Raw genomic sequence first — 14,939 nt, 5'->3', positions numbered from 1 at the left:
AATCTATTGAGCATCTACCAATTGTACCAGTTTACCACATAATAGAGCAGTGACTATATGGTCACAGTAAAAGCAATATGGTGATCAATCTCATTGATTAATATGAGATTCAATCTCACCTGATTAGGCAATAATAGAGAGCCCAACGAGAATACAACATTATTATGTGTCCAGCTCTGCTGTTTCTCAAAAGGAGCTGGCTAAGCAGAAAGGCAGTCTGGCGACAAGCAGATGGGCCAAGAGAGAGAGAAGGGAGAGAGAGGAGGAGGGGAGAGGAGCAGTGAAGAGAAAGAGCAGAGATGCATAAATTAATAAGTCATACATGGATAACTGAGAGAATGCCGAGAAGGGAGCCTGGCGGCTTGTGCACTTACAGCGCGTAAAATCACTCAGCGCTTTTTGTGTCACTTAGGGCCGTAATTTTCCCTCAATTCTGTACCCAATTTCTCTGATTACTCTTTGACCTGCAGGATAAGAGGGCATGCGAGAGACAGATAAACACAGCCGATCTTGACAAGCACGTTCATGCACTGCCATGGTCCTGGGTAGACGTCGATACTACAATCAGTGTATGGTATGCAGCTTCACACCATTCATTAAGACTGCTAAATGCCTAATGCAGTGCACCAATCTTTTGCTAACCCTTTTACTGACCTACAGGCTCAAGTTGAGGGTTAAGTAGCCCCCAGCTTCTAACGGAAATGTGATTGTGCATCTTTTCTCAAAGTCAGAAAGCATGATGCATTCTATGCTAAGTGCACACAGGGTTCCTGTCAAGGACAGGTATGTCTACAGTAATAAACCAAGACGATAATAAGTTCCAATTTAATACAGCTGTCAATACAGACAATAGGACTGTCCTTCAGGATGAGATGAACAAGTATTGGAAATGTGTGCTTGTAGCAGACAGAATGATCTATTTTTGAAGAGGACAGCTGGCTGGAAACTAATCGTTAGTTATGAAGAAAGGAAGACCAAGGACACCTTCTACACCAACCTCAGTTCTTCAAGGTCACAGAAGTGCTGTATGACCGTAATCTGAAGTAGCATTATCAACTCTTTGTTGTCTTTCTTATTTCTAAGTTGCTACTCATGAGGGGAAAACGAGAGGAGTGGAAAGCAGATGAGAGCTGAGGAGAGGGAGGGCTGTTTGTTTTCCTTCCTAACTGCCCAATCTAATCTGTGGCAAGTAGATGGATGTAGCTCCACCTACAGTTCAGCCAGATTCCTTTCATCAACCCAACCGTTGGTCTGGGGTGGTGGGGATGGAGGGAGGTACAGGGCACGGGCAGGTTAGAGATGGCACTAGGCTGGAGAATTTTCTGAATTGAGACGCAGGCCAGTATGGTCTATGATATTTTACGATTAGGATAAACGTCCTCCATGTCACAAGAATGGATCTGTGCTGGGAAGAGAGAAGAGCAAGTGGATGTTCTGATGCTCGGATCTCTGTGATTCCGTCCATCCATGGGGATCCACAGGGCGGAGCACAGAAAGGCTATAATTAGCCATTAGCTCAGAGGATGCCTGTCTCAGTGGGCACTGACTCAATCTTGCTTGCTTCAATCCTCTCTTAGTGGCATGGTGTGACTGTGTGAAAGGGTATACGTCAGTTCTCATTGCACAACAAGCACACAAGCGCACAGGCATGTGTGGAAAACATACAACGATCAGATATAACATTAAGACCACCTGCCTAATATTGTGTAGGTCCCGTTTTTGACGCCAAAACAGCCGTGACACGCGAGGCACGGGCTCCACTAGACCTCTGAAGGTGGGCTGTGGTATCTGGCACCAAGAAGTTAGCAGCAGATCTTTTCAATCCCGTAAATTGTGAGGTAGGGCCTTCACCTTTATTGCCTAATATATCCCACCCACTGACAGGTGCCATGATACCAATACAATCAGTCTTATTCATTTCATCTGTCCGTGGTCATAATGCTGGCTGATCAATGTCTATTTCTGCAGGACTGTGGGAGAGTGAAAAACTGAAGGTAGCCCTAGTTCAGTGTGGACCATTTGAATTGCTAATGTTTTACACAGTGCCTGAAATAGCAGGGGCCTGACAGAATGTCTTAACACTCCTTGTCAACAGCACCTAATAGAAAACACAACAAAAGAGTCAAAACAGATGAAAAAGTGAGAAAGACATGCTTGTGGCTATTGTGTTAGCATGTGTTAGATTATGGGGATTCGTTTGCAGGGTGCAAATATATTCTGGCAGGTTGAATGTATGGAGGTCAAAATCCACCTTGGAAAACCTCTCCAGGATATGCTATTGCTGCAGTACCTCTACCACAGACTGGCAACACCGTTAGTATAGAGTACAGACGGGTAATTGTCTATAGATACAAATCACTTGAAGTTGAGGGATCTCCATCCCTCCTTCCACAATGGTCAATTGAATTATTTAAATCCTGCTGTTCAACGGGACTTGTCAGAGATGTTGTCAGTTCTGCCTGCTCCAAACAGATTTGTGTGGCTATAACCTCCCACTAATCCTAATTAACAAGTTCATCACACATGCCTCCTCTCTGAGCTGAGGAGTGTAACACCATTAACAAGATCATCGTTCCTAGAGCAGGGCTTTCCTCTCAGACTATATGTACTGAATGTAAAGATTTGGGGAGGAAGATATGGGGGAATGTTTTTGCTATCAAAACAGTAAACCGAACTCCATTGTAAAAGCTGTGGCTGCATTTCCAGCAGAGACATTTGGAAACACATCTTAGACTTAAGCATAAGGGAATTAAGCTTCTCTTTGATGGAGAGACTGCAATCCTATAATGAGGTTACCTGTCCACCCATGACTTACAGTAGTCTGATGAGATAAGGTTGCCCCTAAGCCATTCACAACAAACTTCTGTTTGTTGTGTTATTGCCATGTGTGCCCTCAGAGCAAACTGCATGTGCAGGAATGTGCAGCACCCTGTATCGTAGCTAACCCTAACCCTTTGTCAGTTTAAAGGGCCCTAATAAGGCGAGTAGTGCGAAGTTTTTTGTCAGTCTGTACCGTGCATAACACACAGTTTTAAATTGTGCTTTATGCATCTTTAAATTGGAAATGACAATGAATGACCTCCATAGCCAGGATTAACAGGAGACTAATTTGAACGGATTAAATTCATCTCATCCTCACAATGAAGGATGACAAACTGCTTCCAGGAAAATGTCTTCCGCTTAACATTGTCCTGCAAGTTGTTGTTGTTCAAACTACTTCATCTTATTTCATGATAAAGTACTGAACATTAGCTTTTTTGTATTGTGCTTATTTTTGCCTTTTCCTGAGTTTGGTAGAGACTAACAGGAATTTCAAGCGGATGTTTTACACATTTAATCAAGGTTTACGTAGTGTCTTTGTTTACCAAACAATGACAGCCCACATGCAAACACACCTGTCATCCTTTGGGGGCATCGATTTGTGCAGGCGGTCCTGGCAGTCAAAATGCCACATACTCTCATTTGGTTATGGAGAAACTGCCACAGCAAACATTGAGGAATGAATCTACATCCCCCTGCCTACCACAAACTCATGTCTGCTCTTCTTGACACATTCCAAGTCCTCCCCCCAGAATACTTTTGTACTATAGGACCATTTATGAGAACAGATAACATGATCCCGAGACATAATGACTGTAAAAGCCAAACTTCAATAACATGAAACCTGAACCCCACTTGTATGTGACAGCAGCAGTGTATGAATTAAAGTGTTCTTGACCTGTCCAAGACCAGTATGTACTGGGTGTTATATTTGTCCCCTACCTAACCCCAAAAACCTACCACAGCCCCACACACCCCGCCTATTGTTTCAGCTAATTAGAGGGCCCAGTAATTTGTAGCTGGAGACTTAATTAATTAAAGCCCAGGCAGCGATCGATGAGGGCAGACTTAGACCTCTGTGCAAGGAGAAAACTGGGGCATGATGCCTTAGTCAAACAGTCAGAGAGTACACATTGAGGAGAAGACTGTCAATTGGATACTTAATGAATGCCCATAGTGTCCAGTTACAATTAATTACATACAGAAGACTTAATAAAACTTGCCAGACCAAACAGGATTCTGACAGAATATTGCATTCCCTTTAAATTTGGACCAATTCCCAGACAATCCAGTAAATAATGTATATTCTATGATCTATGTACTACAGTATGTCAAATACAGTCAGATGCAGTAGGCCTAACAGTTGACTTGTAAGGTACTGTGGAAAGTTTAGTAACTGCAGGTGCTGTGCCTTCATTCATGCAGTTTGAAGGCCGGTGCTTTCCATGGGGGACAGCACCGAAGTAGTCTTTTCTTTGAATGTTTTGGCATGAATGCTGCCAGTGGAGTGGTGCTGAGTGTATACGCAGGTATTCCAAATTCCAAATGACCCTCCACAGACTTGAAGAGGTGACGTCATTTGCTAACCATGCTAAGAAAATCTTGATGAATGGCTTAAACATGAAGCTGTGCTGCAACACCAGTCTAACTATCTTGCATAAAAAGAAGAAAAGACAAGCCAACTCCAACTAACTCACAGCTGTAACAAATCCTGTCCTCAACTCCTTTGGAGTGATCCATAGCAACATAAAGTGCAGCTCAACATGGTTACGTAAGCATTTATTTATTTATCGCAAACCGCTTTTTTCACAACTTCCCTCTTGACAATGCATGTCCTTGGATCTCCCTCCCTCCACTCCTCCCTCAATCCATCCATCCCTGTCCCAGAATTCCCTGAGAGTCTCTGAACACTTCTGTCTGAACCCTGCTTTGGGGCTGCCTCTGAATCTATTTTGGTCATGCTAGCGTGATAACCTCGACACTTCTGCTCTGCCTTAATCTGTACACTTCCAATCGGAGTAACTTCCCCATGAACGGGACACACTCACTTGGCACAGACCGGCAGCAAAGAGTCAGTCCTTTGTGCTGCTCAGGCATAAACATATGCCTTTTATGTAAGGCATATGTTTCTGCCTTACATAAAAGCTTATACCTATTTATTCTGATTAATTTCTGTATAATGTATAAACAATGTAATTAAATACCAACAGTGTAATCCTGTATCAAGAGCTCATGACTGTGATTATGATAAAAATAGAATCAGCCATAATCACAAAACAATAGGAAAGAAATCACAATTTTGGACAATCAGAGTACCACTTCCTTTGTTAATGTTTGATGGAGGACTCTGGTCCTGGCCCTTGGCTCTGACAAGTTAATAACTCCATGAGCGAAATCAACGTCTTGCTGCTTTCAAAGAAGCCAGGATGAAGAGGCTGCATGGAGAGGCCTCGCGTCTGTCAAGGCCCTGCCATCCACCACCACCAAACAGACCCTACAGCACATTCAGCTTCCCTCCTAAGTATAGTTGCTGCAATTACAACACGTAAAACATTCAAGAAGGGGAGGAGGGCTTGTGTTGGGAATTTAAATAGAATGTGTATGGGCATTGAACACTGCTGAACACTTAAGTAACTACATATTAAACAGAGAACTCTTGTGAAATTGAACCTAAACTGTGCAGGCTATTTATATAAGTTGGTTTATAGAGCTAGAGCAAAAGGCAGGAAAGAAAATTTGTTTTTGATTTTTTGTTTTTATTGGGGGGGTTGTATTTAAGTATAATTCTATGTAAACCACCAATAAAAAGCTGGACAGTCTCTTTTACAGCAGTTTTCTAAGCAACAGGAAATGAATCAGGATATGACACATACCTACAGGCTTTTCAGACACTGTCTAATCTTTCCCCAATTCTAATTTGAGGAGGAATTCTATTAAAGTTAAGTGGTGCTGTTATTGGGGTTTAGACAAATCCCCAGAATATCCCTTTTCTGGCTCTGATGTCTGCAGTCCAACCAACCAGAATGTCTGGTGGGATGGCAAAAGAGGTCTAAAAAGAGAGGAAAGAGAGAGAGAGAACTTGGACAGGGTTGTGTGTGGTCAGGAGGCAGTGTGGTAGGATTATGACCCATGTGAGGGGATTTGACTGACTGGATTGAACCATCTGACCCGTTATGTCTGTGTAAACAGTAGCAGTGGCAGGTCCTGGCAGTCCAGCCTACCACAACCTTAACTCACCTTTAAGATTTTAGATCCATTTCAAGCATTAACCACACTTTGAGGGATTTTATGGAACTGCTAAATGGTCTGTTAGCAGTCTGGTAAACTCTATAGAGAATTGCAGTACATACAGGTAGTGATAATAATAATCATTACTATTTTTTTTTAATCAGATAACACAGATACTGTAAGCAAATATAACACACATCCACACAACACACTAATATAGCGGTGTCGGTTTTGCCCTTTGTGAATACAGACACCAGAGCATTAACTAAGATGTGAAAAACCCAGAACCCTTAATGCAACAGAAGATGAATTAGTGGATGCGTCATCTCATCTTCTGTGGTCGTTTCCCACGCATGTGATTACCCTCCCTCGTTTCCTTCACTGTGGATCAACACAGAGCAGAGCTCAAGCAGCTCCAAGTCTTGGGTGATCTTGGCTATCTAGGGGAACACTCATTCCTGCTGCTCTCTCTCACACACACACACACACACACACATGCCCAACATCACACACATACACAACACCACACACAAGCACAGTGAGAAATAAACCAGATTACAGTAATCCCATGATTTACCACCTCCGAATGGCTCTTCCTTTACCAGCCGTCACTCTACAGTACAATGTTACCCTTTGTAGGATCTGTTTCAGCCCCTCTCAGTGACAGGCATCATACATTTCACCCTGATTCTTGATGGTTGAAACCATCTTGGATCTATTTTATTTTGTTCTATTTAGAACCAGACTGCGACACTCAAGCGCTGTCAGTCAGCACCACCATCACATGGTGCAGTCTGACACTCCTACCTACAGCCAGGAACTCACCCACACTCCGAGGGGCATCATTTGCTTTGGATTGACGTCATCAGGCAATTTTCCAACTTTTATGAGAGCCAATTGAGACCTCTGGTGATATTCTTTCGGCAACACTGGCTGACATTATGCATAGCATAATTGACATTATAACACCAGCTGCATCAGGGCAAGGGCTATCTATAATTCCAGGAATATGTGTGTGTGTCACCTACTTCATCTTGGACAATGAGCACTATCCTTCATTCCAGAAATCTGTGTTTCTGTGTCTCACCGACATCTTAATAACCTACTGCATCATGGGCACTGTGCACTAGTTTAGGAAATGGTTTTACCAGCACGCCTGCATTTTTTATCTATTTGCTGTGATGTTTAAAGCATTTCAAATAAGTCGAATCTTGATTGAAATTAATTGGACAGGCAAGTTTCTTTTGCTGCAATGATGTTCCATTTTGTCATTGCAGTATATTACTCTCTCTCTCTTTCTGTCTCCCTCTGCTATGATGGCAGGTCTGTTCACGATACAGACACAAAGAATAAATAGAGATTCCCAGTGAAAATGTAGTGGAAAATAAACATTGGCTGAATGATAAACACACTTTGTGCCTTAAAGCAAACATATGTCAATAGAAAGAACTGCAGTATTTAGAGGAAAAACTGAGAGTGCTATCTGCAATGCCTGTGCGTGTCACCAAAGGAAAGTTTGGATCAAAGAGCGTCGGTCGGAACATGACAATATGACTCAGCATTTTAATCTCTTTCACTCAGCGTGCTGGTCCCACTCTCATTCGCCAGCAGGGTGTAGGAACTGTTCTTCTGAAATGCCGTGGATCACAGACGCTTGAGAGGCACGTCTCAGTGGAGTTGGGGAGACAACTGTGCCAGAAATAGATGAGCGTTCCTAAAAGGAAAGTGCCCAGGCTGCACACTACATCCCCTAGTTGGCAGAGGACCACAGTGTGATCTCCAGAGGATGGAACCCAAGAAACATTTCAGAAATTGGATCTAGAGCATGGAGAAGTGTTGTCTCCTGCAAGAATGTCCTTGTAAACATACAGTCTCTGTTCTGTCATTTAGGTGTCTTCAGATTCCTCTCTCTCTCTTTTGGATTTTTATTCATACTTGGGGATTAATTAATCATATTATATTAACAGCACAAGACAAAGCGCTCTTTCTCAAGATAATTTCGTAATTTGTCAAGATAACAACAATGTCATGTATTCCACATTCTCCATAATGCATTTGGCTGGTATCTCCTTGAGAGGCCTAATCTCCAGGCACAGGGCTGTGAGAGCATGTGTGACCTCCAGCTGGAGTGGGGGGGACATGTTTCCCTCAGTGAATAGGGTAGGACTTCACGTCCAAGCACAATTCTCCTCTTGGTAAAACCCAGAAGACATACACTACGACGACAGGGGAACCCCCAGCTCTTGTTGTTTGTTTTTGCAAGGCATAATATGACTAAGCACTAAGCCAAGGCAGTGTCTGTTTACTGCCTAGAGACGACAGCAGTTTTGGGAAGATGAATTGCCCATTGGGATGAAATGAACGGAAATTACATGAACACCATGGTAAAAGAGAAGTGTTTGACTAATGAAATAGTCGACATTACAATAGCCGGAACTGTTTCTACCTCAAGAACAATCCCTTCCATTAATATACTTAAGAAAAGAGACTTGCTTGAAGATTGAAGAAGACTTGAAGATTGCTTTGTTTTTCCGTCAGCTACAATAGACACAAGACAGACACATGCCAACGCATACAGTAACTTTAAAAAAGGACAAATGCTGGGATATTTCCCAATGCTACACTACAAAACAGTACACAGTAAGAAATAGTATCAAAACTGTGTTCAAATGGCCAGCTGCTCAGCTTAGATAATATAGCTGCTCCGCCTATGTGCTGTAACTAAGGAATTGTCAGTAAATAAGCCAGCCCCTCAGTCGCACACATCAACGCGTGACAGAGGTCTTTAGCCTCCTGCAGACTACGGCTCTCTCACACGCACAGAGGGAGAAAGCAGATCTGCTTAAGGCTCCCCATGCATGCCCTGGATGTAAAGCCACAGCTCTGCACCTTCCACACACATGCACACACAGAGAGCAGCACAGCACAGAGCACCATTGGTGCCTGAGCCAACAGCACTGCTCCCATGCAACCATTAGCATAAAGAATTCTACAGCACAGCGCACAACATGCTGGTGTTCATCGCTGTTCCTTATGTTCCACTGTCTCCCCCCCCCCCCCCCCCCCCCCCCAACGTGCCCAAGAAAATAGGAGTGAAAAATGGAAAATGAAGTCATGTGGAGTGCTTTCCGTTCTTCGGGGTGAATTTAGGTGTGCCTTTGTTTTCGAGAAAGGGGACAATCACAATTATCTTACGATCATTACTCAGTAATTACATATGTTTTATGTTTCCATTTATGTTCATGTCAACTGTCTTTTTAAAACTGTAATTAGCAAACAAGAAAAAAGGCATACATGACAGGAAATTAATCAAGGCTATTCACCGCAGGAAATGCACCTTTCACCATTTAATACAGACACTCATACACAAACACACCCACAATACTAGCTGAGGGCCAATGTGACTCAGGTCTATGTGCGTGCTCCGGTGGCCCTGTGGCTTTGAGGACTTGGCATGACACAGACCTTGAAGCAGGTGGATGTGCTGTATAGCTCTCTAAACTAAACTAACTTAATCTCCACTTTAGAACAAAACATCTCCCGCTGAGCTGGCAAAATACATAGTAAACCTCCGAGTACCTCTCTCCTGACATACGCCACAAATCTCTCACACCGATTGACTACACACAGCTCTTTCGCATCTTTATCTCGGGTAAAAATGGTCGCCAGAGAGAACATGTGCATTGCTAATGGACTTTCACATGGTGTTAAGAAAACATTCACAATCGACCGACAATAGATTGATGTGGAAGAGCACAAGCTTACAGACTTTTGAAGAAAGACAACTATACAACTGTGTGTAGCCATAACCTCCATTGGTACTGCTGAGATTAATCTGTCTGTTACACTACCTTTCTTGTGTGTATCTGTGTGTCTGTGGGGGGAGGAGGGGGGGTTCGAAATCTACAGTCAAAAACATCTAAAATGTCCGGCAAACTGAGGACAAAATGGGGTTGGGCTGTAAGGCAAACAGAGATCTGCAATGAATTCTCTGCTTTAAACTGTCCAGTGGCTGTCCTCTGTTTCCACTCAGTTAACTAGACACCTATGTCAGCCAGCTCACATTTCCCCTATCAATTTACCTGTCAAGTCTCAAATCAGGCAAGTGCCCTTGCTCACCACACACCACACAGATACGCCGTTCAACGCTTTAATTAAACGGATCAGTTGACTCACGGAACCTTACCTTTCCCACAAAAAAGTCTGACCTCAAGTGCTCCTAGTTTATTTACGGCAGTTACAATGCGGGAAATAAGTGTTACTCAATTCATCAACTAATTTTCATCAAAAGTATATCCCTGAGCTGCAACCTGAGCTTCATGTAGCCAACAGTGCTGAATTTGTGATGAACCGGTGAGCCTCTAGTCTATAAAGGTACTGCAGATGGGACCTGCACGGTGCCAAGCACAACCTGAGCCCGTTGGCCCCCCATCCCTCATGCTGGGCTGGTGGCCTGGCAGAGGTGCTGGTGGTGGGGATGAGCTTCAGAGCGGGGCCAGATGTGTCCACCTGAGCCATGGGGATTCTCCCTTCAACAGTGAATCTCTCCCGCCGTCTGCTCTTCAGCTAGCTGTCGCACCATTGCTTCCTCCTATGCTGCAATCTCTCTGGGCAATCTGGGCCAGACAACATGTCTGTTGTTCACCCTTCCTTTTATTTCTCAAATGTGAAAGACCAAATTGGTCCCCTGGATTAAAACAAAAGGAATTATCTCTCTCAAATACTGCATTGTAGTTCCCCACAGTCAATAAACACCATCAGAATATCTATACCCTCAGGATTCTAAAGGAACCAGGACCCCTGCTCTTTATAGACAGATTTAATTTCAGTAGTGTCCATATTCTAATGAGATGACAATGTAAAGAGCATTGGTGTGTGTGTTGACTGATGATGAGGGAAAATGGATGACAATAATAGATGCCTATTATAGATGTAATCTAATGCTACAGTTTACTAATGGACCAACAACAGCACTAAGTCTGTTGCTCAGTGCATGAGTTTTTGAATGGAAAATGACAATGATTCAGTCTGGTGTCTCTGTTCTGTGTTGGGCAGCAGCCCCGACGAGATAAGGAGAGCCCTATCTGCAGTCAAGGGGAGGGAGGGATAGAGGGATGGAGGGATGGAGGGATGGAGGGAGGGATAATGAGGAGGAGTGCAGGGCAGCCCAAAGGATGAAAGGAATGCGGGATGGAGAAGACTGCAGGCCGAATGATGGAATATGTCCCTCCTCCACAGTAGAGAAGTCAGTTAATGATGGATGGCTGAATCCAGCCCATTATGACAGTAGGGGACTGTGTAAACCTCCATCCTGCAGCTAACATGCTGTGACAGCTCTGGTGTGCAACTCACTGCCTTCCCCTTCCCTCTCTCTGCTCCAGCCAGGATGGATGTGCGTGTGTACAGTGTATGGCCGTGTAACAACAGAACATCTATGACAAGGGAGAAAAAGGGAAAGGACAGAGAGAAAAGGCCAAAAGACTTGCGGCAAAAGCATATTTTTTTTTATCTGCGCCAATTGACAGGCTCGTCTGCCTGTACAATTTTGAATATTTCGTCATTTGTTCTGAGTGTCGAGTGTTTCTAACCTTCGTATAGGTGGTCTTCTGACACACAGCTGTCCAAACTAGTTAAGGAAATTGTGTGCTCTTTTCCATGATAATATATAACCCATGGCAGCATGGAGAAATGGGCAGATCTATATAGTAACAGGCGTCTTTGTCCTGCAGATCAACGCGGCAGAGGTCATCACACCTGGCACCCACACTAGAGATGCACTGGCTGTGCCAATGTTCCGACACTAAACCATAACCACACAGTCTGCAGTGGGAGGGGGACAGCACTTCAGTGTCGTGGTTTGAACAATCCAACGGTGTCATGGTAATCCAAGCCTTAATAGTATGGGGACAATCTGTCACAGCCTAGAGTTGAGACCTGGAGGGGGAACAGGAGACTGCAGTCCCAAGGCTGCATGAGAGGGAGGGCACAGCAGGTTGTGGTGTGTCTGTGAACTGCAATGCCACAGGGGTCACTTCCAACGCTCTGTGTAAGTGACAAACAGCCATAAGAAATCTAAATGATAATCGTAATTATATTAGCTTTAGAATCGAATGCTATGTTCATGTTTAGCTACTAAAATCCTACTGCCACCTAGGGTTAAAAGTTGGAAACGGGAATATAGAAATTCCCTGGAATTTATGGGAATAAACTGGAAGTTTGCACAATTGCAGGTTGGAGTCTAACAGGGAATTTAAATGTGGTTGAATAAAACATCTTCCAGCATAATCTTGGTTAAAACAACCAGACTAAATGCAAATGTATTCCCTGTGCATTCCCTAATCACATGCACACAGCACACTACTTACTGCAGGGCTATCGAGGCCACACCCCCTGCATGCACTGTGCATTCCTCCATCACATGAACAGGTCATTTCTAGAATCCTGCACACTACAGCAGGACTATTTCCAGTAAAACATGTTCATGTTTAATGCGATATTAGATTGAAGTTCAACTCACAAAAATTCTGTTATTTTTTTTATTTTATTACTTTGCATGCTTGTCTGCTTATGACCAAAGACATACAGAGATACAGTTTGTATAAATTACCCAAAATTTCCAATGAATTCCCTTTCATTCCCATATATTCCTTTTGAGCTTCCAACTTGGAATATTTCTAGATCTTAATTTCCCATGAAAGGTTTGCGAACATTTTACGGAAATGTTTTGCCACTGCCACCTCATACAGTCCAGCATGCAACAGGAATTATACAATCATGACTATTAATAAAAATTCACTTCCTTCTTTTTATGCTGTTTATCCATTGTATGTCAAAGCCAACAACATCTATTGTCACCACATTTCCTCTCGTTTGACAAACTCTTCTTTACACGTTTGTGATGCATGCCTCTGACCACTAATGAATACTCTAGTTGCCCTCCAAGACTTCTAATTGGTTTAGCTTTCAGTGTGTTCAGATTACAGTTGGCAGTATGGTGTGATGAATTGATCAGTCAGTGATTGAGGAGACGAGAGGAAGGGAGAGAATGAGAGGGAGAAGAGGAGACCATGTAAACGGTGTGACTCACTGTGTGGAATGAATCAACGGAGAGACAAAAATGAGTTACATCTCAGCTCAGGGCTACGTTCAGTGAAGCGAAACACTGTGCCCATAGAAATGGAGAGCTGACACACCTACCTAATGAAAGGCCGAAAGAAATTAGAGTTCTGCTCTACCAACCAATGTTTCTGATCTACTAACTACGTCATCCGACGCGTTCGTATAGTACGCCCCTCCCCCCTAACCCAATGTGACTCTTTTTCTGTCATCCTCCGATCGTTCATAGACAAATGTATCTTCACCACCTTTTCTGCCCCTGCTTCGATTGAGAACATTATGCCTTTTAGTTCACAAACCCCCACTTTTAACATACATTTCAAATGTCATTGGACTGGAGCTGATGGTGTCACTGACACTCACCTCGAGATAAGCCTTCAATCGGTCAAGCAAGTGAGTTTCAGTTACAAACACTAGAGGGGGTCTTCGAAAACACCTTACAGGGTTAAGGCCCTACTGCCGATGTACTAGGAGGTTAAAAACAAACACAACACCCCCCGCCGCCCGCCGCCCGTCGTCCACACACACATACTCAGACACGGACACACACACATACTCAGACACGGACACACACACATACTCAGACACGGACACACACAACGTCTTCCTTACCTCTTCCCACTGATGTATATATCTGATAAGTCGCGAGAGTCTCAACAGACGGAGGAGACTGAGGATTTTAGTAAACCTCACAATGCGCAGAGCCCGGGCTGTCTTGTACACCTCAGAGTCAAACCCTTTTTCCACTATTAGAAAGATATAATCCACTGGTATGGAGGAGAGGAAGTCGACCACAAACCAGCTCTTCAGGTAGTTCATCTTGATGATCTTGGGGTCCAGGATGATCTCGGAGCTCTCCTCATTGACAATCCCCGTTCTAAAGTTCATCACCAGGTCCACCAGGAAGATGGTGTCTGAGGCAACGTTGAACACCAGCCAGGTGGTGGTGGTCTGCTCCGAGAAGAAGGTTATTCCCACAGGAATGATGATTAGATTTCCCATCATCATGATGAGCATTATCAAGTCCCAGTAGAACCTGGAGAGATGCAAACAAACATGGTGTCACAGGTGGAACAGCGTTTCTCTGTAGAGGGTGCTATCTTCTGTGTGGATGTTGGGTATTTTGGTGATGAAATGCAGACTTGGGCAGAGTATACATGGTGACACCTTAAAATTGTAATGTATGGATTCCAGTTCCCAACAAAATGACTGCCACTTTATTGCTATGCTCTATTTGAAACAAATATATTTGTGCCAGGGTGAATGTGATCATCAAGGAAGATCACAAAGATTGAAGTCAATTTTGACATTAAATGAAGGCATCTTTCAAAGAGATCTGCTCCTCTTTCCCTATTTTTGCATTCATATCATTTCTGTAACATGGAACAGTTAACAAACAGCCCATGAGATTCTGGGAACGTCAGAAAGATGGAAGAGAACAGACAGACTCTACAATTTCTGCTTATCTTTGAATTATCTATTTCCCAGCACTGTTCTCTGGAACTCCAAAAACCTTTTTTTTCTCAATGACAGTAAACAACTAAGACCTCAAGTAAGAGCGAGGCAGGAACAACAAAGCCCAGATCTAAAATGAAACAACACTGAACTGTTTTGGTTCTGTTGTGTTGCCTTGAGTTGTAGCTCTAATCTGCAGTACTGTATCGTCCATGAGAAATGTTACTCGATGTTGACGATGATAAATGTCTCACCTGGTTGTCAGTAAAATGGACTTACTGTCACCTACCTATTTGTCTCGGGTATGTGTAGGCTTGGAT

General features: G+C 43.4%; 1 protein-coding gene across 1 annotated transcript in view; it reads right to left on the bottom strand.

The window, feature by feature from the left end:
* hcn1 (hyperpolarization activated cyclic nucleotide-gated potassium channel 1) overlaps positions 1–14,939 on the bottom strand; it is a 46,027-nt gene that overhangs the window by 26,228 nt on the left and 4,860 nt on the right. Inside the window, exon 2 of the mRNA XM_084688009.1 lies at positions 13,777–14,200. Within this exon, the coding sequence (XP_084544135.1) occupies positions 13,777–14,200 (424 nt within the window). The remainder of the gene's footprint in view (positions 1–13,776; positions 14,201–14,939) is intronic.

The sequence above is a fragment of the Hypomesus nipponensis genome, chromosome 22 (genome assembly GCF_054491055.1).
Source record: "Hypomesus nipponensis isolate SF chromosome 22, ASM5449105v1, whole genome shotgun sequence".
In the NCBI taxonomy this organism is placed as follows: Eukaryota; Metazoa; Chordata; class Actinopteri; order Osmeriformes; family Osmeridae; genus Hypomesus; species Hypomesus nipponensis.
The sequence above is the reverse complement of the archived record's forward strand: the minus strand, read 5'-3'. Positions and strand labels throughout refer to the sequence as shown.